The sequence below is a fragment of the Ovis aries genome, chromosome 5, assembly GCF_016772045.2.
Source record: "Ovis aries strain OAR_USU_Benz2616 breed Rambouillet chromosome 5, ARS-UI_Ramb_v3.0, whole genome shotgun sequence".
Taxonomy (NCBI): Eukaryota; Metazoa; Chordata; class Mammalia; order Artiodactyla; family Bovidae; genus Ovis; species Ovis aries.
The window spans coordinates 19403783-19418995 of record NC_056058.1 but is presented as its reverse complement, the minus strand read 5'-3'; the positions used below and the strand labels follow the sequence as shown (position 1 = coordinate 19418995).

General features: G+C 37.2%; 1 protein-coding gene across 5 annotated transcripts in view; it reads right to left on the bottom strand.

Annotated features, from left to right (window-relative positions):
- Positions 1-15213, bottom strand: part of KIF3A (kinesin family member 3A) — an 82508-nt gene that overhangs the window by 54844 nt on the left and 12451 nt on the right. For all 5 annotated transcript variants that reach the window (XM_042250236.2, XM_042250232.1, XM_012178123.5 and 2 more), the window contains 2 exons: positions 7902-8046; positions 7678-7762 (listed from right to left, as the gene is read on the bottom strand). In XM_042250236.2, coding sequence (XP_042106170.1) covers positions 7678-7762; positions 7902-8046 — 230 coding nt within the window. The remainder of the gene's footprint in view (positions 1-7677; positions 7763-7901; positions 8047-15213) is intronic.

Sequence of the window (15213 nt, the reverse complement as noted above, 5' to 3'; positions counted from 1 at the left end):
TGGCCTTGCCCTGTGACAGGCAAGCAGACCTAAGTTTGACTCAGTAACAACTCTGGTGACCATGAAGGCACAGCCACCCTGAGAGGCATCTCATCACTGTACATCAGCCCCCGACTGACAGTGGCACTCAGATCTTGCCCACCAGGTGCCTGAGCACTTCTGTCTCAGGGACACCCCAAGTGCTTACCACTAATGGCATCACTGGCCCACAGTGTTTTCAATGCCCTGGTAAAGGAAACAAGGTTCTGGTCCTGGTCTGTAAGAGATCTCTAGTAAGTGGTGCAACCACTCATGTTCAGGGCATTCTTCCCTAGTGGGTTGCCTTGACTGGAATTTTACTTTTGGGAGGGAGGGAGGTATAGGACTCTGTCATCTGGTTTTGAGCACACTATCACTTTAATTGGACCTTCCTTTCCATCAAAGAGTCCCTTCACTGTTTATCACTGCCTGAGCAGTAATCGAGAAACTCCCTGTTACAGCAAGGCTCATCTGCACCCCCATTCTCATGCCAGGTAACTGTGACCCTGAGAAGACTCCAGATACTGATGTGCTAATCTGTTTCTGCTAACATCACTCATGTGAAAGAACAATGGGTAATGAAAGCTATCTTCCATCTTGTAGTGCCCTAAGGTGTATTTTGTAAACCTGGAAGATCTTAAGCTGTACTCCCATGAAAAGAAAGACAATGATATTTAACTGTAACACCACATGGCCCTAATATTCTTTACGCTCTAATGAACAATGACCCCTCAATTGTCTTTAGACTGTAACACCTACATTCAACTAGAACTGTTTTTTAAAAGGGAAAGAAAATGGGATAAAATTCCTTATGTAAAGGTTTTATGGTCTTGCATCAAAATGAACTTGACTTTTTTCTTGGGAGTCTCAGTACATGAGTGTGAATTCTGTTTCCTCTCTGGTTTCGACCCTCATTAGGGGATCCTGGACCTGATTTGGGAGGAGACCTCACCATGAGAGAAAGGAAATGGAAGGATTAATCATTCTCAGAGACACCCCTGACACTGATCCTCATTAGAGGACCCTGGTCTTCACCTTTGTTAGAGTCCTGGTAACTTAAATGTGGTCTAGACACTCACGGACACTAACAGTCATGAGGCTGAGTCAGAGCTGGCAAGTTCATCTAGAAGTGAGGCATGTGAACTGTTATATATAACATGTGAGTGTTATATATTACTGTCTATGACTACTATTTGTTTATGAAAGCTCTTAAAATTTGGATGGCAATCCTAGCAAAGAATTTTTATCATAAAAACAAAGAAATTTAATTTGTATAACAAATAGCTTGTGACACCAAAACAGTGGATCTCAATGAAGGCAGCTACTCCCCTGACCAGACTGTTTTAGAAACTTGAGGGGGAGTTTCTGGTTCAGTTAAGGACACTATTAGTATTTGCAGGCAGGAGACTGGGATACTGAACACCCTGAAGTAGGTGGGATGGTCACAATCATGAATGGTCCCATGCAACTTTGAATGTCCTACCAGATAGTCACATGGGTGAAAAAAACAACTTATTAATTATCTGAATTTAGATCCTAACTCTACTTTACCTATAAAGACAAAGTGCTTTCCCATGGTAATAATAATATAGGAATGCAGGAAAACTGAGGAAAGAACTACTTTATTTCCCTCAGAACTCCACCAAGAGCTAGATACTACTGTAAAGGACCATGTCATTGAGTAACACCAAACAAGTTGTTTAGATTACCAATTCAACACACTTGTAACAGTCTGCATTTGTGGGTATTGCAGTCATAATGATTTAAATATGCCTCTATTTATATATGTCACTGAGTATGATCACATATAAACATTTATATTATATATTGAAATACCAGTACTTTTTAAAAGTAATATTATAATTGGACAGTACATTGATATCTTTAAAATTATGTGTATAGATAGATTTTATCATCTATGAATTTTATTTCAGGATAATCAAAGGGGCATTATAAAATATATGTTATAAAAAAGGAACACTGGGTCTACTGTACTTGAGAACCACTGACAAGACTATTTGAGAATAAATGTGATCTATAATTACTATTATAAAAATGGAAATGTTGTTTCCAAATGGTTTTTATTCTAATAATCTGTACAAATAACAAACTTTTAAAAGGTAAAAAGCATAGAATTAAGGGAGCCATCAAAATCAAAGATGACCAGAAAAAAGAAACTTATCTGTATATTTGTTGTCTATACAACATTATGGATTAAGTCTTCATTAAGGTCCAACAAATTCAAATAATATTAACACCTACACCTGTAACATATTGCTCCAAAAGTTCAGTTCATGTAGTAAATTTTTTTTAAAAAAGCTAAAATTTATTAAATACTTTATTATGTGTCAAGCAATAATCTTAAAATTTTGTATTAATTTATCTTTGGCAAAATACTATAAAGTAGATACTATTATTATTTCCATGTTCATGTGGCAAAACTAAGGTTCACAGAGGGTAAGTAATCTGCTTAAGAGATCAGAGCCAATATTCAAGCTAAGGTGTTAAAACCTCAGAAATCACCCTTTAATCCTTAATCCATTTACCTTACACAAGCAAGTCAGGAAATTCCTCTAGGTTTCATTTTTTTATATTAACAAAATCGAACTGATGAAAGGTTAAATGAAATAAAATATGAACTACTACCACCATTTACTACACTAAATGCCTACTGCTGAATTATAAGAGCTTCTTAATAATACTCTATTATTCTACGGTTATTCTCAGTATATTCCACACTGTTCCACAATGGAGGCTACCACGATTCTATATTCTATTCTATTGTTATTCTAAACACATTATTCTAATTATTTTATTGATAATATCATTCCCATCAAAATTCCAATATTAATATTTTAAAGGCTAACATTTGGTCTCATACACCAAAATCTTAATGTATTTGGCAATAATTACTAGTCATCTACCACTCGATTCAGCAATCCTGTTTCAGGAATCTATCCTCAGAGAAGCCTGCACATGTATGAAATGGTGTAATGACAAGGTTAGTACAGAACTGTTTGTAAGAGCAAAAGATTTTAAACAACCCCACTGTTCATCAATAGCAGGGTGGCTAAGCAAACTAAAAGTTATGTCCATACTAAGGATTCTATGAGGCAGAAAGGGAAAAAAAAAAGACAAAAGAATGAAGAAGCATTTCTCTTTACTTATATGGAAAGACCGTCATAATCCATTGCTCAGTTAAATTTAAAAAAAAAAAATGTACAATGAGGGGGGAAAAGTCTTTCCAATAAATGGTGCTGAAGGACTTCCCTGGCAGTCCAGTGGTTAAGATTCTGCACTCCACCTCAGGGGGCGTGGGTTCAATCCCTGATTGGGGAGCTAAGACCCCACACAACACACAGTTACAAAAAATAAAAATGGTGCTGAGACAACAGGATATCTGTATGTATGAGTGAAGCTGGTCCTCTAACTCACAAGACATATAAAAAATTAACTCAAAACGAACCAAAGACCTAAATATAAAAGCTAAAACTATAAAACTCTTAGGAAGATAACAATGGCACAAATCTTTGTGACCTTGGATGAAGCAATGATTTCTTAGATACAACACCAAAAACCACAAGAAACAAAACTAAATGCAGATAAAGCAAATATGATCAAAATTTTAAACTTTTATGCTCCAAAAGGACACCATCAAAAACGTAAAAAGACAATCCATAAGAGAATATTTTTGTAAATTCCTATTATCTGTTAACAAGCTTGCATTTAGAACATATAAAGAATTGTTGGTAAGTCACTAAGTCGTCTCCAACTCTTTGGCAACCCACACAAACCATGGCCCTCCAGGCTCCTCTATCCATGGGAATTCCCAGGCAACAGTACTGGGGTGGGTTGCCATTTCCTGCTCCAAGGGATCTTCCTGACCCAAGAATCGAACCCACACCTCCTGCACTGGCAGGTGGATTCTTTGTCACTGAGTCACCAGGGAAGCTCCATATAAAAAATTATTATTATTTAATAAAAAATAAAGACCCAATTAAAAATGAACAATGGATCTGAACTGAAATTTCTCCAAAGAAGACACACAGATGGTATAAAAAGATGTTCAATGTCATTAGCCATCAGGGAAATGGAAATCAAGCCCACAAATGAGATACCACTTTATACTCACTAAAATCACTATAAAAAATGACGATAACAAGTGTCGATGAGGATATGGAAAAACTGAACTCCACAAATGAGATACCACTTTATACCCACGATAACGGCTGTAATAAATGACAATAGCAAGTGTCGATAAGGATATGGAAAAACTGGACTCCTCATACGTTACTGACAGGAACGCAAAATGGTACAGCCGCTGTGGGAAACAGTCTGGCAGCACCTAAAGCAGAATTACCACATTATCTAACGACTGCGTTCACTGATATATAACCAAGAGAATTTTAAAAATACACAGTTCAAAGATACTGCAGGTTCAGTTCCAGACTACCACAATAAAGAGTACCATGAATTTTTGTTTCCTCAGTGGATATAAAAGTTATAGTTACATTATATCATCCATAGACTATAAATGTACAATAGCATTATGTTTAAAACATGTTTGTACCTTAATTTAAAAATATTTGATTGCTAAAAGAAATGTTAACCATCATCTGAGCCTTCAGCCAGTCATAATCCCTTTGCTGGTGTAAAGTTTAAAATACTGCAAGAATCACCAAAATGTGACACAGACACATGAATTAATCAAGCAAATACTGTTGGAAATACAGAGCCGTACAGCCTTGTTCCATGCAGGGTTGCCACAAATATTAATTTGTTTAAAAAGAAAAAAACAGTATCAACAAATATAATAAAGTGAAGCACTATAACGTGAGGTATGCTTGTATTCACACAGAAACTTTTACAAGATGTTAAAAGGAAAATGAAATACTGATCCATGCTACAACATGAATAGATCTTGAAAACATCAAAAAAAGTGAAAGAAGCCAGACACAAAAGACCACAATTGTATGACTCCATTTAAATGGAATGTCCAGAATAGGCAAATTCATAGAGACAGAAAGTAAATTACCGGTTACCAGGAGGGAGGAGGGGAATGGAGAGTGACACCTAATGGGCATGGAGTTTCCTTCAGGAATAATGGAAATGTCCTAGAACTAGATAGTAGTGATGCTTGCATAACTTTCTGAATATACAAAGAATCACTAAATTGTATACTTTAAAAGGATGAATATTATGCTATGTAAATTACATCTCAATTTAAAAAATGATTTGAGGAAGAATGGAGTCTGAGTCCCTTCACTGTTCACCTGAAGCTACCACAACATTGTTAACTGGCTATACCCCAACACAAAATAAAAGTTTAAAGTTTGAGGAAAAAAAAGAAAAAATACTGAATGTGAATCAGCTATAATGAACCAATCCACAATTTTTGTGATTACTGATAGTCATGCGTATAATCTCACATTCCCCTTCTCTAAGATGGAGGATTAAAGTAGTGCCAATAAATTACCCAAAAGTATATAAACTAGAGTTTCTCAATCAGAAAGTCTGGTTTTTCCTTCAGGTAAAAGAAAGATTAAAAACACAAATATTTGTGACAACATTCATAATTAGTATTAATAGCTACATTTCTGACACTGTAAAAACTTAGTAAAGAGTCCGCCTGCCAATGCAGGAGACATGGGTTTGATCCCTGGTCCAGGAAGATTCCACGTGCCACAGAGCAACTAAGCCCATGTGCTGCAACTGCTGAGCCCAGGCACTACAGCCCACAAGCTGCAGCTACTAAGCCCCTGAGCTGCAACTACTGAAGCCCATGCACCCCAGAGCCTGTCCTCTGCAACAAGAGAAGCCACCACAGTGAGAACCCCACACACAGCAACTGGAGAGTAGCTCCCACTTGCCACAATTAGAGAAAGCCCACGCACAGCAACGAAGACCTAGCACAGCCAAATTTTAGTTAGTTACTCAAAATTTAAAAAAAAAAACCCACAACTTCTGACTTTAAATTCTGGAGTACTCTTGGGCATTCATACCAGAGAATGAAAACTTATGTTTGTGTAAAAATCTATGCGTGGAGGTTCATAGCAGCTTTACTCATAACAGCCCCAAACTGTATGTAGCAGGTGAATGGTTGTCCTTCAGCAGGTGAATGGTTAAATACATCATGCAATATTACTCAGACATAAAAAGGAATGAGTAATTGATACATGCAACAAGTTGGATGAATCTCTAGGGAGTTATGCCAAGTCACAAAAGCCAATTCCAGTAAGTTACATATTATACATTTACATTTACATAACACTTTTGAAATGACAAAACCATAGAAATGGAAAACAGATTAGGGTTGTCAGGGTTTGGGATGGGGACAGAGGGGAGTGATCACCAGAGAGGTGGATATGGCTATAAAAGGGCAACATAAGGCATCTTTGAGATGGAACAGTTTAGTACCTTGTTGCAGTAGTGGATATAATAATCTACACATGTGATAAAACAGCATACAACACAAATGACTACAAGAAAAACTGGGGCATTTGAACAATGGATTCAAATGGATTATATCTGTGGATTATATCAAGATCAATATCACGATTATGATACTCTTTGCGACCCCATGTAACTATAGCCCACCAGGCTCCTCTGCCCATGGGATTCTCCAGGCAAGAATACTGGAGTGGGTTGCCATTTCCTTCTCCAGGGGATCTTCCTGACCCAGGGATCGAACCCGGGTCTCCCACACTGCAGGCAGACGCTTTAACCTCTGAGCCACGGGATCTTCCCATTTGCATTATAGCTTTGTAAAATGTTATCTCTGGGGAAAACTGTGGAAAGGGTAATCCTCTGTTTTATTTCTTACAACTGCATGTGAATCTACCTCAATAAAAATTTTAGTTTAAAAAAAGGTGCAGATCAATGTATATAGGGTGCTACATTTAGAGTAAAAATAAAATTATATTTGTGGAGAAGGAAATGGCAACCCACTCCACTATTCTTGCCTGGGAAATCCCATGGACTGAGGAGTCTGGTGCACGATAGTCCACATGACTGAGCGACTGAACAACAACATAGGTGGAGATTGCATTGTTTATTGGCTGTTAGAAAACCAGTGAATATTTTATGTCTTAATTTATGTGTCATTTACAGATGATGGTCTTTTAGCATGTATTTCGCAATACAGTTGACACATACTACTTGTTAACATTGTAAAATGCCTTTTCTTTTTGGATATGTACTTCTATAGTAGATTTAAAAAACTATGTTGTTTCCAAAAAATTGTTTTAGTCATATTCTTCATTTTCTCATTTGTTTTAAATTGTAAACAACTAATTATGAAAAGTTAATTATTAATTGGGTAAGCTTGGTTTTGGATTATTTACTGTTACAATATATAATGTATGTTTAGAATGTATTTATATACAGTAAGTTTGCAGAAAAAAAAAAAATTATACTTGTATTTACATAAAAACACTGAAAGGATACCGAAAGTGGTTATCTTTAGGGTGGGGAAAAACAGGGTAGGAACCAAGACTTTTCAATGTGTAAGTGTTTAAAATAGTTGTATTTTTGAAGCATGTTACCAAGTTTCCTGGTCAAAAATAATAAAATATTAAGAGTACCTTTTCTTCAAAGAAGAACTTAATTCAGTACACATTCTCTTGCTCTGGAAAGTACTCCAATTTCAATTATCCTTACCTCTAACCTCTGTGTCTGATCCTTGCCCAAAAGGTCACGAACTTCTTCATTATATATTTCCAAATAAGACACTCGAACCAGAAATCTGTAAAGAAAACATCATTCTTAAATACAAAAAAAAAAGCAAGCAGTGAAATATTTATTAGAACAGTTTTAAAAACATGTTTATAAAGGTTGTACATCTTATGTTTGTACTTCTCAATATTAGAAAATAATTATTTTACCTCGTATCACCCTCTGCTTTTGCAATATGACCAAATATGTGAGCAAAGGAATTTGGAATGATTCCTCTAAGTTCAGGAACAGCTCGAACACCTTCCATGGTAAACGTTTTCCCAGTTCCAGTCTGTCCATATGCAAAAATAGTCCCTGAAAACAATGAAGAGAATCACTTTGTAGAGTCTGACGCTATAGAACAATAGCTCTTAAAATTAGTTCTTTTGACACTGTGATGCAATTTCTAGCCTGGATTTAAAGTTTATTCTAATATAAATTTCTCCTTTATTACCAGCAATCACCATGAACTGTGGAGCACACGAGCACAGTACTGTTGAAGTTCTAGAGCCAATGAGATAAATGTAAAATCAAACAGTTTAGCTAACCCTAAGACATGTATGTTACTGACTTAATGCGGACATTAAATTGGAGAAGGTAGTATAGTAAAGGTTCCAGAGTAGAAAGACTTCAGCGTGAATCCACACATTTGCCACTTTTCAGACACATGACCTTAGAAACTATCTACCCAAAGATTATCTCCTCAAAAGTACAATGAGGATAAGAATAACTATTCTGCACTGATCACAAGAAACAAGTAAGAATCCCATGAAACAATTTACTTCAAGCAACCAACATGACACCTAGCAAACAGCTTAATCCTAAAATAAGTATGTTATTTCAAAATAAAAGTTTTAAGTAACAGCTGTAAGGAATAGGGGGAATTAACAAAAGGAAGTGACAATATATTAAAAGTAATTACAGATACAACTTAAATTTTCTAAATATCCAAATTAATTCACTCAACAAACACTACACACCTGAGTCTGGCGTGGTGCTATGCTTCAGGGACACAATGACAAAGACAAACACAATCTGTAATCTCACGGTATGTGTCATCCTGGGGAGGACCTATCAGCCAAATAATCATAACCAAGATGAGTGCTGGCAAGGAGAAACACAGAGCTCTGCATGAGAGTCAGGGACATAATCGAGGCAAGAAAACTACGGAAGCAGGAAAGGGGAAGAGGTCAAAGAAGGCTTTCCAGAAGAGTCCATCTAATATATGAGCATGACTTAGAAACAGATGGACAGCAAAAGGCAAAAAAGAGAATGGAGATTTTGCAAAACTGCAAGGAGACCAGAATGGAAGAAACAGAGATGGAAAAGGACAGTGGTTGCGGTTAGAGCTAAAGAAACTGAGGGGATTAATTACACAGGGTGATGAAGAACATGTTAAGGTTCTAGCTGCTGCTGCTGCTGCTGCTGCTTCAGTCGTGTCAGACTCTGCGACCCCATAGACGGTAGCCCACCAGGCTCCCTCGTCCCTGGGATTCTCCAGGCAAGAACACTAGTTTATCTTAAAAACAAACTGAAGACACAGAATGATTTTTCAGTCAAAAAAGTGTCACCATCACTGGCTATACTGTATACAAAGAACTGGAAAAAAGCATGGGAGAAGTGAAGAAACCAGTTAGAGGGCTGACACGGTTATCCAGGTAAGAGATAGTGCTGACAACAGAAGGGGATGAGAAAGATGGAAAGTATTTCACAGACATTTAGCAGTTAGAATCAAGATGCCTGGGAAAGAACTAGTCAAAAGGGGACCAGGGTAAAGGAAGAATTGAAGGTGACTTTCAAATTTCTGGCTTGACCAAGGGAATGTAACGCTAAGCTATGTACTGAGGTGGTGAACAACACTGGAAGAAATAACAGTTTGAAACGGAAGATCATACACTGAGTTTGGAGGTAGTGAGTTTTAAGTCTACGATACACTCAAATGGATGTGCCAAGCAAGCAGGCGGATGGATGAGATTCATTTGCCAGCTGAAGCTATGGCACTGGGTGAGATTTCCTCAGGAGAGAGAACAGTAGATAGCCTAGGAAGTGACAGCATAAATGCAAAAGGTTGCTTAACTACTACCACTCTATTCAGTTAATACAAATGTCATCACTGTCAAACTTCTAATGAAAATAATCACAACATAAACCATTTCTGTATGTGGGAATAAAAAAGTAAATTTTTTCTAACTCCCTAAATATTTCAAACTCTTTCATTAAGAATATAACTTACTACATTTAAAGGAGCTAAAAATACCATGAACTCATATATTGCATCTTAGAAAAGACAAAACAGCTATCATTTACTGATCATCTGCTATGTGCTATGTCACATACTTTATATGCATTCCTATTTAATTTTCACCCCAATCCTAAGCGCTAGGCAGTATTTATATCCCCACAGTTTAGCTGAGGAAACAAAGGCTTAGAGAGGTTGAATTACTTGCTCTATATCATTTTAATCTGAACATACTCCAGTTGGCTCCACAGCCCAAGTATTTTTTACCAGTATATAATGACCAAAAAAATGTTTTAACTCAAAATTAATACCTACTTAATGCAGAACTTCCTTAGTGGTGCAGTGGATAGGAATCTGCCTGCCACCACAGGGGACACAGGCTGGATCCCTGGTCTGGGAAGATTCCACATGCTGTGGAGCAACTAAGCCTGCGTGCCTCTGAGCCAACACTCTAGAGCCCGCAAGCCACAACTGCTGAGGCTGTGCGGCACAACTATCTAAGTCTGCACACACTAGGGGCCACAAGCTCCAGCTACTAAGCCTCTGGGCCACAACTAATGAAGTCTGTGTGCCTAGAGCCTGTACTCTGCAACAAGAGAAGTCACTGTAATAATAAGAGGCTCACGCACCACAACAAAAAGTAGCCCCCACCTACCACAACTAGAGAAAGCATATGCAAAGCAACGAAGACCTAGCACAGCCAAAAAAATACATAAATAAAATGAAAGCAATTTCTATGAGTGTATTAAATACATGATCATTACTAATTTTAAAAGTATATTAAGTAACTAGAGAAAGAAGAACAAACAAAACCCAAAATTAGTAGAAGGAAAGAAATCAAACAATCAGAGGAGAAGCAAATAAAGACAAAGCAGCAGAAATAAATGAAATAGAGACAAAACAATAGAAAAGAACAATCAAACTAAAAGTTGCTTCTCTGAAAAGATAAACAAAATTGATAAATCTTTAGCCAGACTCATTAAGAAAAAAGACGATTCACATCAATAAAGTTAGAAATGAAAAGGAAGTTATAAAGGACACTGCAGAAATACAAAGGATCATAAAAGACTACTACAAACAACTTAATGTCAATGAAATGGACAGCCTAGAAGAAATGGACAAATTCTTAGAAATATACAACCTTCCAAGACTGAACCAAAAAGAAATACAAAATACAAACAGACCAATTACAAGTTACAACAGGGATGGTCTTGATCACTGCCTCCAGTAATGTTAAAGAAGCTGAAGTTGAACAGTTCTATGAAGACCTACAAGACCATCTAGAACTAAAACCCAAAACATTCCTGAAATGTTCACTGATTCCTAAAATGCTCAATTCTCCTGCTCAAAATTCTCCAACCAGGCTCCAACCGTACGTGAACCGGGAACTTCCAGATGTTCAAAATGGATTTAGAGAAGGCAGAGGAACCAGAGATCAAATTGCCGACATCCGCTGGATCATGGAAAAAGCAAGGGAGTTACAGAAGAACATCCATTTCTGCCTTATTGACTACACCAAAGCCTCTGACCGGGTGGATCACAACAAACTGTGGAAAATTCTTCAAGAGATGGGAATACAGACCACCTGACCTGCCTCTTGAGGAATCTGTATGCAGGTCAGGAAGCAACAGTTAGAACTGGACATAGAACAATAGACTGGTTCCAAACAGGAAAAGGAGTACGTCAAGGCTGTATATTGTCACCCTGCTTATTTAACTTATATGCAGAGTACATCATGAGAAATGCCAGGCTGGATGAAGCACAAGCTAAGATCAAGATTGCAGGGAGAAATATCAATAACCTCAGATACGCAGATGACACCATCCTTATGGCAGAAAGTAAAGAGGAACTAAAGAACCTCTTGATGAAAGTGAAAGAGGAGAGTGAAAAAGCTGGCTTAGAACTCAACATTCAAAAAACTAACCTCATGGCATCCGGTCCCATCACTTCATGGCAAACAGATGGGGAAACAATGGAAACAGTGACAGACTTTATTTTCTTGGGCTCCAAAATCACTGCAATGGTGACTGCAGCCATGGAATTAAAAGACGTTTGCTCCTTGGAAGAAATGCTATGACCAACCTAGACAGCATATTAAAAAAGCAGAGACACTGCTTTGCCAACAAAGGTCCTTCTAGTCAGAGCTATGGTTTTTCCAGTGAGAGCTGGACTATAAAGAAAGCTGAGTGCCAAAGAATTGATGCCTTTGTATTGTGGTGTTGGAGAAGACTCTTGAGAGTTCCTTGGGCTGCAAGGAGATGAAACCAGTCAATCCTAAAGGAAATTAGTCACGAATATTCATTGGAAGGAATGATGCTGAAGTTGAAGCTCCAATACTTTGGCCACCTAATGCAAAGAACCGACTCATTAGAAAAGACCCTCATGCTGGGAAAGACTGAAGGCAGGAGGAGAAGGGGACGACAGAGGATGAGATGGTTGCATGGCATCACCAACTCAATCGACATGAGTTTGAGCAAGCTCCAGGAGTTGGTGATGGACAGAGAAGCCTGGCATATCACAGTCCATGGGTCACAAAGAGTCGACATGACTGAGCGACTGAACTGAAAATTAAAACTGATTTTACAACTCCCAACAAACAAAAGTCCAGGACCAGAAGGCATCACAGGCAAATTCTATCAAACATTTAGAGAAGAGTTAATACCTCTGAAACTTTCCAAAAATTGCAGAGGAAGGAACACTTCAAAACTCATTCTATGAAGCCACTATTGTCCTGACACCTAAACCAGACAAAGACACCACACACACAAAAAAAGAAAATTGCAGGCTCCAATATCACTGATGAGCACAGATGCAAAAATTCTCAACAAAATTCTCAGCAAACCAAATCCAACAATACATTAAAAGGATAATATACCATGATCAAGAGAGATTTATCCTGGGGATACAAGGATTCTTCAATAATCACAAATCAAGGAGTGTGATAAATCATATTAACAAACTGAAAGATAAAAACCATATGATCATCTCAATAGATGCAGAAAGTTTTTGACAAAATTCAACACCCATTTATGATCAAAACTCTCCAGAAAGTGGGCACAGAAGGACCCTACCTCAACATAATCACAGGCCATATATGACAAACCCACACATTCTCAACAGGGAGAAACTAAAAGAACTTCCTCCAAAATCAGGAACAAGACAAGATGTCCATTCTTGCCACTTTTATTCAACAGTTTTGGAACTCTTAGTTACAGCAATCAGAGAAGAAAAAGAAATAAAAGGAATCCATACTGGAAAAGAAGTAAAACTGTCACCATCACAGATGACATGATACTATACATACAAAATCCTAAAGATGCCATCAGAATGCTACTAGCACTCAGTGAATTTGGTAAAGTTGCAGGATACAAAGTCAAAACACAAAAATCTGTTGCAATTCTATATACACTAACAACAAACGATCAGACAGAGAAATTAAACAATCCTTTACCACTGCATCAAAAAGCATACAGTACCTAAAATAAACCTAAGGAGGCAAAAGACCTGTACTCTGAAAACTGTAAGACACTGATAAAAGAAACCAAAGGTGATACAAACAGACGGAAAGTTATGCCATGTTCTTGGACTGGAATAATCAACATTGTCAAAATGACTATACTACCCAAGGCAATTTACAGATTCAATGCAATCTCTATTAAATGACCAGTGGCGTTTTTCACAGAACTAGAACAAAAAAAAAATTTAATGTATACTGTAACACAAAAGACCCAGAATAGCCAAAGCAATCCTGAGAAAGAAAAAGGAGCTGGAGGAATCAGGCTCCCTGATTTGAGACTATCTGACAAACCTACAGTCATCAAAATGGCATGGCCCTGGCACAAACCAGAACCATGGATCCATGTAACACGACAGAAAGTCCAGAGATAAACCTAAGCCCTTACTGCCAATTAACCTATGACAAAGGAGGCAACACTATACAATGGAGAAAAGACAGTCTCTTCAATAAATGGTGCTGGGAAAACTGGACAGCTACATGTAAAAAAAAAAAAAAGAAAGAAATAAAACACTCCCTAACATCATACGTGAAAATTAACTCAAAATGGATTAAAGGTCTAAATGTAAGACCAGACACTACAGAACTCTTGGAGGAAAACATAGGCAGAATTCTTTGACATAAATCACAAGACTGTTTTCTATCCACCTTCTAGGGTAATAATAATAATAATAATAATAATAATAATTGTATCTAATTAAACTTAAAAGCTTTTGCACAACAATGGAAACCATAAACAAAATTAAATGGAATGGGAAAAAAAACATTTACAAAGTATGCCACTCATAAGAGATTAATCTGCAAAATATACAAACAGCTAATGCAGTTCTATATGAAAGAACCAAATAATCCAACCAAAAAACGGGCAGAAGACCTAAACAGACATTTCTCCAAAGAAGACATACAGATGGCCATAAAGCACATGAAAAGATGCTCAACATCACTAATTATCAGAGAAATGCAAATCAAAACCATAATGACGTATCACCTCACACCAGTAAGAATGACCACCATTAAAAAGTCTACAAATAATAAATGCTAGAGAGGGTGTGGAGAACAGAGAACCCTCCTACACTGCTGGTGGGAATGTAAATTGGCATAACCACTATGGAGAACACTATGGAGGTTCCTTAAAAAACTAAAAGTACAACTACCATATGATCCAGTAATCCCACACCTGGGCATTTATCCAGAGAAAACCATAAACCAAAAAGATATAGGCACCTCAATGTTCATTAGAGCATGATTTACAATACTCAAGGCATGGAAGCAACCTAAATGTCCATCAACAACAGAACAGATAAGAAGATGTGGTACCTATATACAATGGAACACTAGTTGGCCATAAAAAAGAATAAGACAATGCCATTTGAAGCAGCATGGGTGGATCTAGAGATTATCACACCAAGTGAAGTCAGAGAAAGACAACTATCACATGATATCACTTACATGTGGAATCTCGAAAAAAATTATATAAATGAACTTGTTTACAAAACAGAAACAGACTTACAGTTACCAAAGGGGAAACTTGGTAGGCAGGGATAAGTTAGGAGTTTGGAATGAACAAAAACACATACTATATATAAAATAGATAATCAAGGACATACTGTCCAGCACAGGGAACTCAATTACTTGTAATAATCTATACGGGAAAAGAATCCAAAATAGATGGATATCCGTATAACCTAATCACTCTGCTGTACACCTGACACTAACACAAAATTGTAAA